This window comes from Oenanthe melanoleuca, chromosome 1 (genome assembly GCF_029582105.1).
Source record: "Oenanthe melanoleuca isolate GR-GAL-2019-014 chromosome 1, OMel1.0, whole genome shotgun sequence".
NCBI lineage: Eukaryota > Metazoa > Chordata > Aves > Passeriformes > Muscicapidae > Oenanthe > Oenanthe melanoleuca.
The window spans coordinates 46,474,725-46,490,140 of NC_079333.1; the positions used below are offsets into that span (position 1 = coordinate 46,474,725).

The 15,416-nt window shown below is 36.5% G+C and overlaps 1 protein-coding gene across 2 annotated transcripts in view; it reads right to left on the minus strand.

Annotated features, from left to right (window-relative positions):
* Positions 1-465: 465 nt before the first annotated feature.
* The window catches only part of UBL3 (ubiquitin like 3), a 55,971-nt gene continuing 41,020 nt past the window's right edge, over positions 466-15,416 (minus strand). For both annotated transcript variants that reach the window (XM_056495703.1, XM_056495712.1), the window contains 4 exons: positions 10,494-10,602; positions 6,851-6,937; positions 2,610-2,687; positions 466-2,223 (listed from right to left, as the gene is read on the minus strand). In XM_056495703.1, coding sequence (XP_056351678.1) covers positions 2,171-2,223; positions 2,610-2,687; positions 6,851-6,937; positions 10,494-10,602 — 327 coding nt within the window. In that variant the 3' untranslated portion in view covers positions 466-2,170. The remainder of the gene's footprint in view (positions 2,224-2,609; positions 2,688-6,850; positions 6,938-10,493; positions 10,603-15,416) is intronic.

Sequence of the window (15,416 nt, forward strand, 5' to 3'; positions counted from 1 at the left end):
GAAGAAGGTTTGTTCCCTACAGTTTCTTATTTAGCAACCACACTGCAGAGTAGAAGGATATGCCCCCTCCCAAGATTCATCCTGGTAATGAGCACATAATGGTGCCATCTCAGTCCCTAGCACCTCAAGGAGTATGTGCATGCTCTTTTCATCAGCAAATGAGGACTGCAAAAACTCACAGCACGAGCACACAGCTCCTGTGAGGCACACAAGGGTGACACCGCAGCACACTTGCAACTGCTCATGCTCACATTTATCTTCAACAGAAAAAAGACTTCCAGGCCACTTATTAAGTGGAAGGAAAACAAATATTGAAGTGATAAATCCCATTAACATTTTTCAACAGGCTTTGTGCCCCTCCTTTTTTAACAATAAATAAAATGGAGTCCTTACTTCATTTCCAGATTAAGAAGTACTATAAAAACCAGTTCAGACCCAATTACAACCATTGAAACACCACTGAAATGCACTACAATATTCTTTTATTTAGTTTACAGAAGAGTCTATCAGTACAGGTTGCAGAAAGAAAATGTTTAGTGCTATTTACAATTTGTTTTAAAACTCTGCTCTATACAAATTTAATTCTGATCAGTATGAACAATATTTTTGTAAATCTACTGCATATAAAGCATTTCATCAAAGCAGTAACAATGAATAAAATAACCTGTTTACATTTGAATGATGCCGATCATTCGGAAAAACGATTACACAGAACATCTGTAAGAGTTGTGGACACTTAAGTACAGAACACAATGTCAACCTGTGACTCAGTTTTTTAAAGGCTAAAGCTATTTATATGGAATATTGTTCTATTATACTACACGCCAATCTATATTTAACTTCTATAGTTATGTATTTTATAAGATTTTTATTAAATATATTCTACACATATTTGTAATTTCACCCAGGAAGAATTCCTCCCCAGTGAAAAAATATAAAATCTTTTATATTTTTTAATTTTTCTTTATTTTTATTTTTTACAGGTTTAGATGAAACTAGCTCATGCTTTAGTGCTGTGCAAATTTCTTTAGCATATCAACATTTAAATTATTGATATGAAATAAAAGAATGGCATCCTTTTTCAATTATGTATGCCTTCAAAAATCAGCTTCTGATTTTAATACCATTGCAAGCACTAATTCCAAATGCAGATTACATAAGGAAACAAAACTAGTACTATGGCAGAAGTTTTTCTTTTTGCTTTTTAAATTTTAATAATTCTTTTGAAATCTCTAATGAGTAAGCATGACACTGGAGTCTAAGGTACAGATGAGAAAAATGACTGAAAAACACCAATTGCCAATATTCAAATACATAAAATTGATTAGTAAATGATGTTTTCTAACGTTTATGCACAATAATAAAAGCCTATGAACTACAGGAAACTACCCCTCCCATATTAAGGCTAGGAAATGCACTCTCTGCACTTGTTTGTGCTGTCTGAATAAGCACTCAACTAACACACGATTGGAGTGCACACAGTAACAAAAAAATCAGTTTCATCAGCCCTCTACAGAGTGCTTTTAAATTACAGGCACATAGTAATTTTTCTTTGTTGCAGTGAAAATATATATAGTTAGACTTGGTTTAGTTAGTATTCTGTGCCAGTTTGGCCACCGAGGTTGACTTAGGTAGAATTGACTTAACAGTTTTTCCTTTGATTTGGCCATAAGTGAGATTTGTTTTAATTATTAATATACTATTTTCCAGTGTTGCATTATACATTGTGAGTTATTACTAGATGTCTCAAATATTGTTAGAGATTGTTGAGGAGAAATATACTGTCAACCATATTTAGTGCAAATTGCATCTAGAAAGCTTGACTGGTTAGATCCGGTTAATGCAGATTTTCGTGGTAGCAAAATGATTCCTGCTATGGAAAAGAACACAAACCTTTCTGGAGAATGAATTCTTTCAAAAGTGATGTACTGTAAGATTATTCAACAAAGGAGGAATTGAAAAAAATAATTAAAGTGTTCATAGATCTTTCACTTTTTGTTTTTAAAAAAAAAGACTAATGAGACAGTGTTCGTGTATTATTTCAGTTCCATGGATTTACAGACAGGCTCTTCCTACAGGTGTCTGAAGCAAGGTAGGGCCTCTTCTATTCCAGCAGCATGAAAGACAAAGACTATATTACATCACACTTAGCAGGTAAAGCTAACAGGGTTTACAGGATTACACAGCAATTGCTTTCTCCAGTTTTTTCACGGTTCCTTTGACCTGCAAAGAAGAGGGAAGTTTTACTTACATTCCATTTCTAAAGCAATCAGACTGTTCTGTGTGACTGTATGCTTAATACAAGTCTGTTCTTAATTATTTCTGTATTTATTGTTATACACATGGATACATAACTGAAAAATAAATCAGGACTAATTTTTCACAATAAAAACAAGAGTTTTTAAGGTCTGAGTAAGTTTCTGCACTATATAAAAACGCTAAACCAGAAAGTTAGTGTTTCTTAGTTTTCTACAAAAGCATTCCATTGCCTTCTTCACAAAAGAGCACAAGGACTTGACTCTTCTGTACTATGAAATACTCAAAAAGCCTGTAAGAGACCTGACCACTTTGCCATATATTCAAATAAACTCCTGTAGTGCCCAGCTTACCTTGAGAGTTTGGTTCTGGCAGTGTCTCTCTAGCCACCAAATGCATCACTGTTGTTTTGCCAAAAGGAAGTTTTAATGCTGCAAAAGGAGAAAGGGAGAGTAATTAACACATTATATCAGCCTTTTTTTCTCCAAAATACCCAGTTGAAACTAACCATAATTGGATTAGCACCCTTTTAGCACCCTTCAAAAGTTCAAAATGTTAAGTTTGAGCTGCTTACTGGTAGAAGTTTGGTAAATCAGGGACTCAGGGCATGACAATAGTCACTTAGAACACTGCATTCTTAAAGACATGATACTCCTGCTAGGAAACTGAGCCTTCCTCTTTTAAGTAAAGAAGTGGGCATTCATGCCAAGACTCAGGTGCTAAGCACTCTTTAATGATGAGGATGAAAAAAAGTTGCTAATGCAGCCACTAAATCGTTATTCCTGAGCTACCAAAACAATGAGCCTCTACTGCAAAACAGATTTTCCTAAAACATATTTTGATCCATTACACAGATTTTTTGAAATACAAAATGTCTGCATCTTGCCTTTTAATACTAATCTGTAACATCAGCTGCGTGTGAAAAATATCAGATTTAAAGTAGTTCTCACTGCCTTTATGAGCCTTAGTAACACAACATTTTTTAAAATGGTGCTTTCCACAATTCATTTTGCTTGTGTCTGAAACTAAAATTATAATTTTTACATTCCAATTTAAGTATACAAATATACTGTATACTTAGAGTATCTTCCTTGATTGTTTTTCTGAGAAATAGAAGGCAAAGATGGCCTAAGTTCTGTCTTTCCCATCTTATAGTGGAAAAAACATTAAGTGATAAATTTAACAAGAATTTAATCCTTAATACACAAATAATTCTGATTCGAGTAGACTTTGTCCTATCAAATTCAAGTTACAGCTTTTTCACATACAGTGAAATGGCATTTTAAGTGAATAAATGAATAAGGAATGGCCAATAAACCTGAAGGCAACTGAAGCAAAAACAGCTTCTCTGTTTTAATCACTACAGCATAGATTAAAGATTCACTAATAAAAAGCCTCTCTACAACACCGCTATTAAATCTGTTTGCTGCCTACATATTTATTTCAAAAAATGTAAATTATGATTAAAACTCAGGTTCAAACACAGGTGTAAGCACACAAAGTGATACAGAACTCCACAAGATTCTTTGAAGCATCTGTACTTTGGGAACAGCCATCTCTGTGGAAAGGTAAATCTAAAATTTCTTCGTTTACTTGAAGTTGTGCCTGCAACTAGAAGCTATTGATAGCTTGGAATCTGACAAAGATGATGCATTTTGGGTACCTGATACCATGATACAACTGGAAACTCAAACTGACTGTTAATATGCTCTTTGCAAACTCCATGGAAAAGGACTGTCTTCATAACAAACTCTTGAATTACAAAATAATCACATTAGGAACATCTTTCATAACACCAACACAATTCAGGAGACTTGATTAATGAGTTGTGGAGATTAACGATTTACAGTAATCAAGTAGAACTATGCTACTATTTATATTAACTGATTTCAGCTAGAAGTTTGCATAGTTTACACAAGTTTTTGCTAGAAATTTCCAGCTTCTTGCTTGGAGCACCATGACAGCATCTGAGCAGCCTAACCTATTCTCAGTAATCCTTTCTTGCTCTTCTCTTTGTGCTCTCATCCCTTTCTCCATTTTAACCAAAATTTATTTAATTCCTTTCCCAACTGTTCAATTCCATTGTTGTTCTGTATTTTCTATTGTCAGAACTTACTTTTCACCCCTTTATGGAAAGTGCATGGCACATGGTGGGTTGAGTTCCCTACCCCAGCAAATAAGGAAGCAAATGCTGCTGATTACCATTATCTACCAAGAAATGGAGAACTGTTGATTATGTATTACTTCCCTAATTAATATTATTTGAAATGCAAACTGCAGAACAAATATTTAGCTAAAGGATTAAATTTCCTGTTGGAAGCTGAACAACAGACTCAGGCTTGCTAGCCAAGTCCCCAGCCCTCTGCACAGGCAGCACACAACAAAACTGTGGCTCAAGCACTGCAGGCAAGAGTGGCACAGCTTTACAGAGGTGCCTGTTCTACACTGCTCCCAGTGCCACCAGCTCTGCTGTTCTTGTAGTGACAGGCCATTCAGAGGAGGTCTCAAAAGCGATTTTTTTTTTTTTGAAAATAAAGTTTTTTCACTCAATTATTAATTTCTCTATTAATTCACTATTAATTTCTCATTTTGCGACATCTTAGTTCACAGGAGTCTCAAATTCATAAGCCACTACACAGACATGTAAGGTAAAAACAAAGAAAAATGGACTCCAGTTAAAAAAGAAAACACCAAACTGTTTCCGTGGAAACTTTTGTTTCACTGGATGATAAAGTGATTTTCAGGAGGTCCAAATTCCAGCCAATATTTTCTAATCACCTAAAGCAAATATAACACTAAGTGCTGTAACTCAGTCAAAGAGAACTGCAGCAAGAAAAGTTTAATGAAAGTGTATTATAAGAAGAAACATAATATAAATATTGTGTTTAGCAAGAAACCTCCCCCCTTCACCTCCCTTTCAAAGGCAACTAGTTCACTTAAGGTTACCTCTAATGAACAACACAAACTGTAGTAAGTCTTTTCAGGCTGTTTCATGAATTCCTGTTCCCCTTTCAGCTGTGTAATCTTACTCCTGATAACTTCATTAGTGCTGAAGTTAAGCCAATGTTTTAGGGATTTGTTTTCTTAAAACAATACAGCAACAAAAATATTTTTCAAAAACACTTAATATACATGTAAGGTCCTTGGGGTAAAAACATGATGATTAAATCGCAACGCATGAATGATTAAGAATGAACTGAAATGCCCTGAACCCAAGAAAGTGTTCAAAATTCATAGACCTAAGTTAATGCAAGAGTTAGCAGCATGCAGCTATTATGTTTCAGCTCAACTCATTAACTAATATATTAAATACATTAAACAAATAGTCAATATTTTTTTCAGATTTAGACAAATGTCACTAAAGGGAAAAAATGCTGGTGGTAAAGAGCAGCACTCAGATAAATGGTGAAGTAAATCCCAGTTAGCTATCCTTGCCTGGAAATGTAGGGTAAGACTAGCATCTTTTACTGCAGAGATGATCCAAGACTTAACATTTGTCTTTCAACTCTACTCCAACTGCTACTAGCTGCACTCACTGTCACCTGGTAAAAATACAAATTAAAGAGTGAATAGAAATTTCAGAATTCTTCCAACTGAGCTGACAATGATCTTGTTTGTATATATAGAAGCATTAAAAATTTATATATGTGGAGAGTAAATCTATAAGTACATCACTAGGCAACACTGGGAATGGTAGAAAGTGAATCAATAGCTGTGTCATCCCAGTCAATTCTTCATGGAACATCACCATAAGAAGTCCAGAAATATTATTTTCAGATTCCTCTTAACTTAAAAACCAATTCATTGGTGATTTTGTATTATATGACATTCTCCTTTCTGTACTGAATTCAGGTACCAAACCATGAATATAATTTGAACATAAAAGTAGGGCATTAATTTGTTTTTAAACTGGCACAGAATGGAGGGTCTCATATTGGTTAGTCATTGATACAGCTGATACTCCCATTGGCAAGTGCTACCTACAAAAGCAGAGATGACTTAAGTGTGTGTCACACCTCTAACAAGGGTTCCCACCAAAATGCATATTTGTTGGGAAACAGTTGCCACGAGGGGGCACAGTTGAATTGCATTTCCTTAGCAAACGAAGTGAAGCCATTTACTGTTGTTTTCGCATAACTATGCAATTGTATCCCTGGGAGAGCACTGGACAGCAAGAATGCTTCCCCTCATTCTCATTCATAGGATGTCTTCCTGCATTGCACTAAGATTTAAAGTATTGTTAGACCAATTATCATAGTTTATCAAGTATTTAGAAATATTTCAGATATTTATTAAGCACCTTACCCTACTATATGCAGTGTAAGAGAGGTGGAACAAAATATTCCATTTAGAAAGACAACAAATAAAAGCAGCACCACAGTTTCTTTGTGTGAGAGGAGACTTGACTTAGCAGGTGGTTCCTCTCAAAGTTTAACAACTTGTGGTAACAACATGGAAAAATATGCAATCAAGTACAATGTCACTCTATGCACAAGAAAAACAGTATAAAGCAGGCCATCCTGTGATCTTGAACACTAAAGTAGTATTCACTGAACCATAACTGTAACACATACAATAAAAATTATTTTCGTACCTCCTAATGTCACATTGCCATGAAGAAACCTCCCTTGATAAATAAGTCGCAAGATATTTGGACTGCTGACTTGTTCTTCTTCCCAATCTGAAGAGAGAGAGAATTTCCACAGTTACATTGTAGTAAAAACATTGTTATTTCTCTCACCTTTATCCAGGAAGAAAATTGGGAACAGGACTCTATGCATAAAACACTAAAGAAAGAATACAGGCTGAAGGTACAGGAAGATAATTCAAGGTCAGCACTCCTGAAGTCTATTCTTGAATTTATTATTTGACATTGGGCATTAAAACAGGTAATTTTATGTCTGTGAGTATAAATATTACTGATGTCACAGACTGCAGGATATATTTAGCACATACATAAGTCCTGCAGCAAGTATTTCATACATGCAGATTGCTTCCTGATTCTTGATATCCAGGCCATTCTGAAGTTTCCCTAGCCACGCTCCTTGTCACCAGCTAACTGCCTAAGCGGAGCTGCTCTCCAGCAAGGGGAAGCTGCCACACACAGAGCGAGCGTGCATGTGATGGGTCACTTGGAACAGGACTCTGAGATCACAGCGCTGACAAAAAGCTCCGGAGGCAGCTCAGCGCCGCTCGATGGCGGCCGGATCCAACCAGTTCCATGTCTGGAGGGGGCAGTGACCTGAGCAGCCCCCGACCGCCACCGCAGCGCCGGAACAGAGCCTCTCTCTCTCAGACACCCACCAACACGGTTTAACCAGCTTCTCAAAGGCCCATCCGTGGAGGTTTTTATGTGGCAAACAGTGGTTCAAAAAAAAAAAAAAAAAAAGCAAACATGCATTTTCCTATAATGCTTAAGCCATCATTAATAAATGATAAGCTTAAATGGTCCTTTCCTACTCTTTTTCCATTCCCTGTCACAATGTGAAGAACAAATAAATATGCACTTTGCTTTCAGAACAAGTATCATAAAGCCTTGAAATGTTGAATTTCAATGGTCTCTCTGGGAATACAGTGTCTTCTGTTTCTTAGATGACCAGATATCTGGCAACAGTTGTTCACAAATGTTCTCTCTTTCTGCTTTTGTAGTGTTTATATAGCAAAATGAATATTCAGCAAGGGATCAAGACAAGCCACAGAAACCAACCTGTTCACTGGGAACATACAATTAACATAGAGGCAATAGCAACTGGCACCACAAAAGGAGAAGAACTGAAAAGGGTAGAAGGGGAAGCATTTAAAACAAAAGCCACAGCTGCAGAGTGTATGGAGAGGCATCTGGTGCAAAAAGCAAGCAGGCAGAGACTGGGCAGCAGGAGCCATCTCAGCCCCAGACCACGGCAGGAGCAAGGCTGGTACCAGCAGCAGAAGCTGCAACACTCCCAGGTGCTCCCATGTGCCTGGTTTACAAGATTAGATCAAATTAGGCAAACAAAGCTATTTGAATTTCAAGTATTTCCACTTAGGGTCTGATTCAATTGTCTTGCAATTCAAGCACATGTCCGTTCTGCTGTGCTGTGAAGTGGGCTACATCAAGAATATGAATTATTACTCTGCTACCATAACAATTCTGGTTTGTTTTTTTTTTACTCCACACAATCTGAACTCCACTATATGTGGCTGTAAAGAGGAGAAATTCAGCCAGTTGACAGCGCCATAATGATATAAAACCACAACCAAAAGAAGACAGACTAGATTTTGGCACAGGTATTTTCTCACTGTTAAGCTGCCAAGTTACCCATCCTTTTAATTTCTGCTTCTTGGCTGGAAGTCTGAAACATTTCTTTCTGACATTAATTCAAATTTTAATTTCCACCAATTACCAAATGAGCCAAGGACTCACTGAATCTAGCTTTTTTTTGTTTTTTAAAGTTCAGATAATTGCTGTACAAGCAAGAAGTTAATATTATTTAGAAGAAAATGGGGAGGGGAAAAAGAGAACAGGCAACCTATCTAGATGATATGCATTAAAATAAATGTGGCATTTTCTACTGTAAGTCGAGAGATCCTTAATTAACAACTGTATTGCCAAAAGAAGTGGAGCAAGGTTTGCCTTAATCCTGCCAGCATCTCACAGAGGTTATTTCATTCCTTTTTTTCCCCCACAAGATCATGACAAGTCAAAATGGTGGTAAAAACAATTGCAACATCTCTTTTTCAAGGCAACTTTAGTTTTCATCAAGATTTCTCAGTTCTGTGGCAAAGAGGAACACTCTCAGTGTGAAAACAGCTAATGGGCTAATGTTTGTGAAAATCTATATGCTATTCTGAAGCGAAGCTTTTTTTCTTTTAAATTCAGACTATTCTTCTTTGCAAAAGCAACTAAGTATTCACCAAAATTTAGAGCAATCCCTCAGGAAAGCAGATATTTGAACTGAGGGTTCCATGTCTGGTTCTACTTTTTTTTTTTTTTTTTAAAGATGAGACTTTAAAGTCTAGGTTTCTTCCCAACTCTAAACTCAAAATCTGCAACTTTCAAGCTCTTCACAATCCTGTGAACATGACATCACATGTTCACAGGCATAAACTTTAGTAAGGGAAAAAAATCCAGTTCTGCCTCTACCAACTCAGATTAATGTACACAAAGAACATTTGGTTATGACAACTATGTTATAGGCACACATTAAAATATGTGCAGCACAGATGCTATGTTAACCTATTTTTTAAAGCATTTTACATCTGTATCTAATACTTCAGAGGACTTTAAATCTCCTCCTTCATTACATATTTTACTAAATACATAATACTGCATCCCAGCAAATCAAACAGCAAACTGAACTTTTTTCCTGACCTCAAAGACCAGTTTAAGGCCTAAAATACCGATTATCACCATTAACTTTTGGCATAAACTATCATCCACCATATGTCTTTGACAAAGGCACCACAGAAATAGACAGTGCAATGTTTTAGTTTGTCTAAATAGTAGTCTTTTTAACATCAAAACAGTAACCCAAATGAAGTCCTGTACCAAAAGAAGCATTTTCTTTCATCGTATGTAATGCTATGTCTGTGTTTTGGCTATTTTCCCATGAAATCATAGTGGGGAGAACAGAAGCACTTTGTTTTGGGGACCTATTCACATATGTGAATACACATCTTAAGTTCTCAAGTTCATTTTCTAAAGCCAGTTTTCCTGTATGACACCAAGTATATTTACACAAACAACATCCAGTCTTCTAATGTCTCTTAAAATGGGCTTTTATATTTGTCTTTTTTCTGGAAAAATTTCAGTATTACAGATCCTTTCCAAGATAATTCAGTAAGGAAAAAGTACTTCAGACTCAATTTCACTAATGCATTCCTGTGATTTCCCATGTTTTATTTTAGCTGTCCTCACATAAGAGGTTTTATATCTCCAACATTTCCTCACACTTACTAGATCCTCTAACACGATCGATAAAGAAAAGTGTCTAAAGATAGGGGAGGAAAGTACTTCAATTTGGGGAAGCAAATTTTAGAAATAAAGAATGAAACAGTCCTGACATCTAAAAATCTGCCTAACTGGAGGAATTGTAGGCAGGACACCTGTATTTCTATATAAATCTTTGTCCAGATAGTGACTAAACATACTTAATTTGAATGGTAAGCAGGAGATCAGTTTACTGACACTTTAGTCTGAATATACAGGGAAGCTCCTTGCTCACCAGTTAAATAGCCAAAGCCACACTGCTACTCACCCATTGGCCAGTTGTCATACACATGTTTTGCAATATCTGCAGCAGAGTCATTCGGTGAAAACAGGAACTCTTTTGTTTTCCCGCTTACCAAGATGAGGCGCAAATTTATCTGGTAAAAAAAAACCCAAACCATCAGTATTAGGAAAGCTTACAGAGACAAATTATTTATTTTTTACAGTCACTGAAAACTGTCATTGGTTTTGAAAGACTGATCCAAACAATTTGAGAAAACAGTTTAACATGTTAACATATGTTAAAAAGAGGGTCAAAGAGGTCAATAAAATGTTGTTCACATACCCATAATCTAGGAAGATTAAATTCTAACAGCTGGTATTTTTGATTATAAACACCAGAACATTCTGTTAGTGATTGAATGAACTGTGCCAGTAAAAAATAACTTTCAATAATGTAGGAACATACTCTAGCAATACCTGAAAAATGAACTTATACAGAAAGAATTAAAATTTCAAAATCTGCACCCAAATAGCCTGTGACCCTAAATAAAAGCCCAAGATTGCTCCCTCCCAATCTCAGCCAGTGTATCTTCTACAGAACACCAGGGAGTCAGACAGCATCCTTTCTTGCTCCCAGCTGCCACAAAGCTGCCTCCCTGAATCCCTCTGCCAGTCTTCCAAATCCAAAACTTTGTCCCACAACTGTCTTTCACCTTTCTTACAAGCAAAGTGAGGTCAACATGCAACACCATTGTAACATCACATCATAATTTTTCTTTCATTAATTTCCTCCATGTAACTAACCACCAGTACCTTCAGCCATAATTTTCCTCTCTTCTATTTGCAAATTACTGAATAGAATTTCTTCTCCATACAGCATTAAAGCAACACATATAAAGAGCTCACGAGGACATTATTTACAATGCAGAAGATATTAAATTTTGCCTCCTCGAGCGACTGTTAGCCAGGTCACAAAATACATTTGGGTAGCTAGCACTTAGCAATGCCCATGGCAAGCAGGAGTCTAGCTGCTGTTGTACTTTGACCTACAAGCCCACATTTCATCAAGTTTCAGTGAGACTTTAGCAGACTAACTGCTTGAGTACTTTTTTCCAAGTTAAACTGTTAAGCTGTGGCTCTCACTTTAGGTAAGTTGCAACAAAGAATTCTTTGTTGGACTTCAGTAAACTGTTTTCTACATCAAATATCAAGTGAAAAATTTACAGCAATGTTCAAGTTTTCTAGACTTCTTGAAAAAAAACTACATCATATCCACTGAACATTAAGGGCCCTGTCTCAGCTGCCTACTCTCCACTTATTTCAGAAGCTCTTTAGACAGATCATCTATTCCCTCTTGAATGCTTTGGCTTGGATTCATCCTACCTATCTTTACGCACCTAATGGAGGTATCCAAATTACAATCTCTACCATCCAGCACACTTCAAGGTCAAGGAAGGAAATGACCCCTCCTAAAAGCAATTCAGTGTCTATTTCAATGTGTAGCAAGTATAAAAAGATGGAAGATAAAAGGCTAAGTTCTCCTCCCTGTCCTCCTACTAACACCCCTTGGAAAATACAAGTCCTCCCATTAGTCCAGGAAAGAGGCCAAGTGGTAGCTGTCTCGGAGAAAGCACCATAGCCACCACAGGAGCATCACTGCATACCAGGTAATCACAAAAAAAATTGAAAGAGGAAACTGAGGGAATGCTGTTTAGTCAAAGACAATTCTTCCTAAAATTCAGTATACATTTGGCTATACACAACAAAGTTTTGTTTTCTTTGAAACGTCCAGAATGATTAAGGAATTATTTTCAAATTTGCAGTATTCACCAGTATTCAGCAGAAAATTTCCAGTATTCAGCAGAAAAAGAAGATCAAGTTCTACTGTTCCTGTTTACTCCAAAAGCCTGAGTGCTGTGATGAAACTACACTGAAGCTTCAAAAAATTGGACTATGTTCAGGTGTTGTTTTGCTTATACTGTTTTCAGTTTCAGTATTTCGCCCCCCTTTACTGTCTCCACCTGTGTATGTATAGACAACACTCACACACACAGTTTCTTTAGCTGGACTACCTTAGATAAAATCTTCAAGCTTTCTCTAGTGAGACACCTATTCCTCCTTTCATCCTAAGAGCCTGTCTCTGCACAATTTCTTCTATTTTCTCCTCAAACAAATGACAATTTCTGAAGTGTACTACATGATGTCTCACCATGCTTGTATAACACCACCAGTAATTTCCTCTGGCTACTGGAAACATCTGTGACTGTGTCCCAAAAGCACATGTACCTTCTTCATAACTGCACCATGCTGTTTGTTATTTTTCACCCTCTTCTACTTTGATCCTTTCAATTATTCAGCCTCCAAGCTTTTATCTTGGCTGTATCACCCTAAAGCACATGGCTCCACATTTCATCCCACTCCTATTACTCCATCCCTCTGAGAGAAAGAAGGCTAGGTGTAAAGAATTATTCTGCATCACAAAGATGTTTCAGATTTTCCCAGTGTCTGGGCACTGGACCTAAGAAATCTCCCAAAGTAGTTCTTCCTCTCTGCATTACAAGCACTTTTTAAACTTCATGTCATCAATGAATTCTAGCAGCAAGATGTCTTTACACTTATCTTTGTCATTAAATGAATCAGGAAAAAACAAAATTGATCTGACAGTTGTTTCATAATGAATTTAATAACAAGCTCTCTCTGAGCTGCCTCCCCTCCTCTCAGCTAGGTCCTTTATATGAGGGTCACACACATAGTTTCTCTAATACTTTTTAATTTCTCCTGTTTAACCAACAGTTTGCAAAACAGCACCACATCAGTTACAAAGTACATATTCAGATGACACTATAAAAATATGCACATAGAAAGTAAGTTCTTTTCATCAGCTTTTAGAAGTGAGGTGTATTGCATTTTATTTCATTTTCTTTACACCTCATTATTTCAAGTTATTTTTTAAGCATTAATGCACCTCCTTACAATACCAACATACTGCCAAAAACTTAGGACGTTCAGACCACATCACAATGTGTTAGTTGTGCTTGGAATGGACTGCCTGTTTAAAAGAACAAACAGGCCAATTCCAAATTTTCAGCACCTGTGCCTAACTTAGCTTCTTCACCAGCAGCCCTTTTGCCTCTCACTCAATTCCCCATATCCATTTCCTATACTCTAACTGGCTCATGAGACACTCCCCTTAGCTTGCTCACTCTGGCTAAGCAGTTCCCAAACTCTGAATTTATATTGTTTATCTAAGGATTTATTTTGCTTCATCTGTGTGTAATTTAGGTGTGGTGGGGGTTACCTTTTGAAGACCATGGTATTTTCCTAGGCAGTAGACTTAACACCAAACCCATCCATTCTCTAGAACTACCTGGTTTGGATCCTACAAGGAAATGACTAAAATAAACCCCAAAAGATTAGCCCTGCTCAGCACTTAAAAGTATGATGGTGGCACTGCATTAACAGAAGTGAAGTTATTCTTCCTCTACCATAACATTAGGGAGACACATTTCTTTTTATTCTTACTACTGAGTTTTGAGATCACCAGGCAGACTACAGTGAATACAGAAAGCAGACAAATATCATTAAAAAATAACCCAAACTAACTTGGCTTCCTGGAAATTTTGATTAAGTCATACCTCTGCAGTTACTATACACCATAAAAATCAATATAAGCAATATGAGGTGGGGGAAAGGGTTAAAAATGTTAGATCTTTCCTTCCCCCTATCTCCCTAAGATGGATAAGCTCCTTGTTGCTGAAGAGCATTTCTTATAGCCTTACTATGAAATATAAAAGGCACAGTGAGATAAGATAATAATTTTACAGGGTATATTACAAAGTATGTGGAAAATTCAGGATAAATGTTTTCATTAAAAAAAAAAAAATCTTCACATATCAGCAGAAACCCAAAATAAATTTCTTAAGTCAGTTAAGCAGATGTTATATCAAGTGCAAAGAAACAGCTGTTCTAATGAAAGGTTTGAGTATTTTCTTATTTATAGTAAAGCATGCCACCAACACATTAAGTTTGCACGTTTGTCTCTCTGTCTCTCTCTCTATATATATATTTGTCTTTCTTAATCTTAGCTTGAAGGAATCTTAGTCTTGAGCTGCATATCACACTACCCCAAAGGGTTTGAAGCAAATAATCCCAAAATTTGCATCTAAATTTAGAGTCCAATCTCATTTCCCTCAAGAATATTTGTAAATTTAACAACTTGCAACTGCTGTACTACTTAATCTTGCAAACAAACTATAGGGGATCCGAAAAAATTTTTATGGCAAAATTTCAGAAAGCTCAGAAGTAAAAGAAGAAAGAGAAAAGATAAGACCATATGTGTATATAATTACTCAAAGTGAAGAAAAAAGTCTTGGTTAGGCAGAGGAATTTTGACATAAAAGCATCAATTTTTTATTTTTCAAGTTAAGAAAGGCTTCTAAGTAATCTTAGCTAACCTGTATCCTATTTCCTACTTTAAAAGCTGCCAAGGAGGTTGTATCTGTATTTCTTGTATGCTTAAAGCCCCTCCACCTATTCTTGTCAAGTGTCTTGGTTGCCAAAGACTTTCAATTCTCATGGCCCTGACAATTCTGCTAGTTCAACTGTCCTTATTATGGTTTTTCTTTTTTTTCAGGTTATCAGAGGGAGTTGCAAGGTCCAAAACTTTTGCTACAACAAAGTGACAGGGATCATATCCTCACACTTCTGTGTTGTAGTACCAACTGCAACATTACCGCTGAAAGCAGTCAAGGGCAGCCAGAGTATCAAAAAAAGGATTAAATACAATTTGCAGACTACATCCCCTCTCTCTGCACAGTTATGTAATAGCACATTCTGTTTGTGATCTCAAGCATGTAAACCTCATCCTCTCCCTCCCACCCCAATCTCATAATGACAGCTCCAATAACTACCCCATCAGTTGCACTGCATACACAATAAAATTTTTCAGTGTAGATTATATTTTGCAACA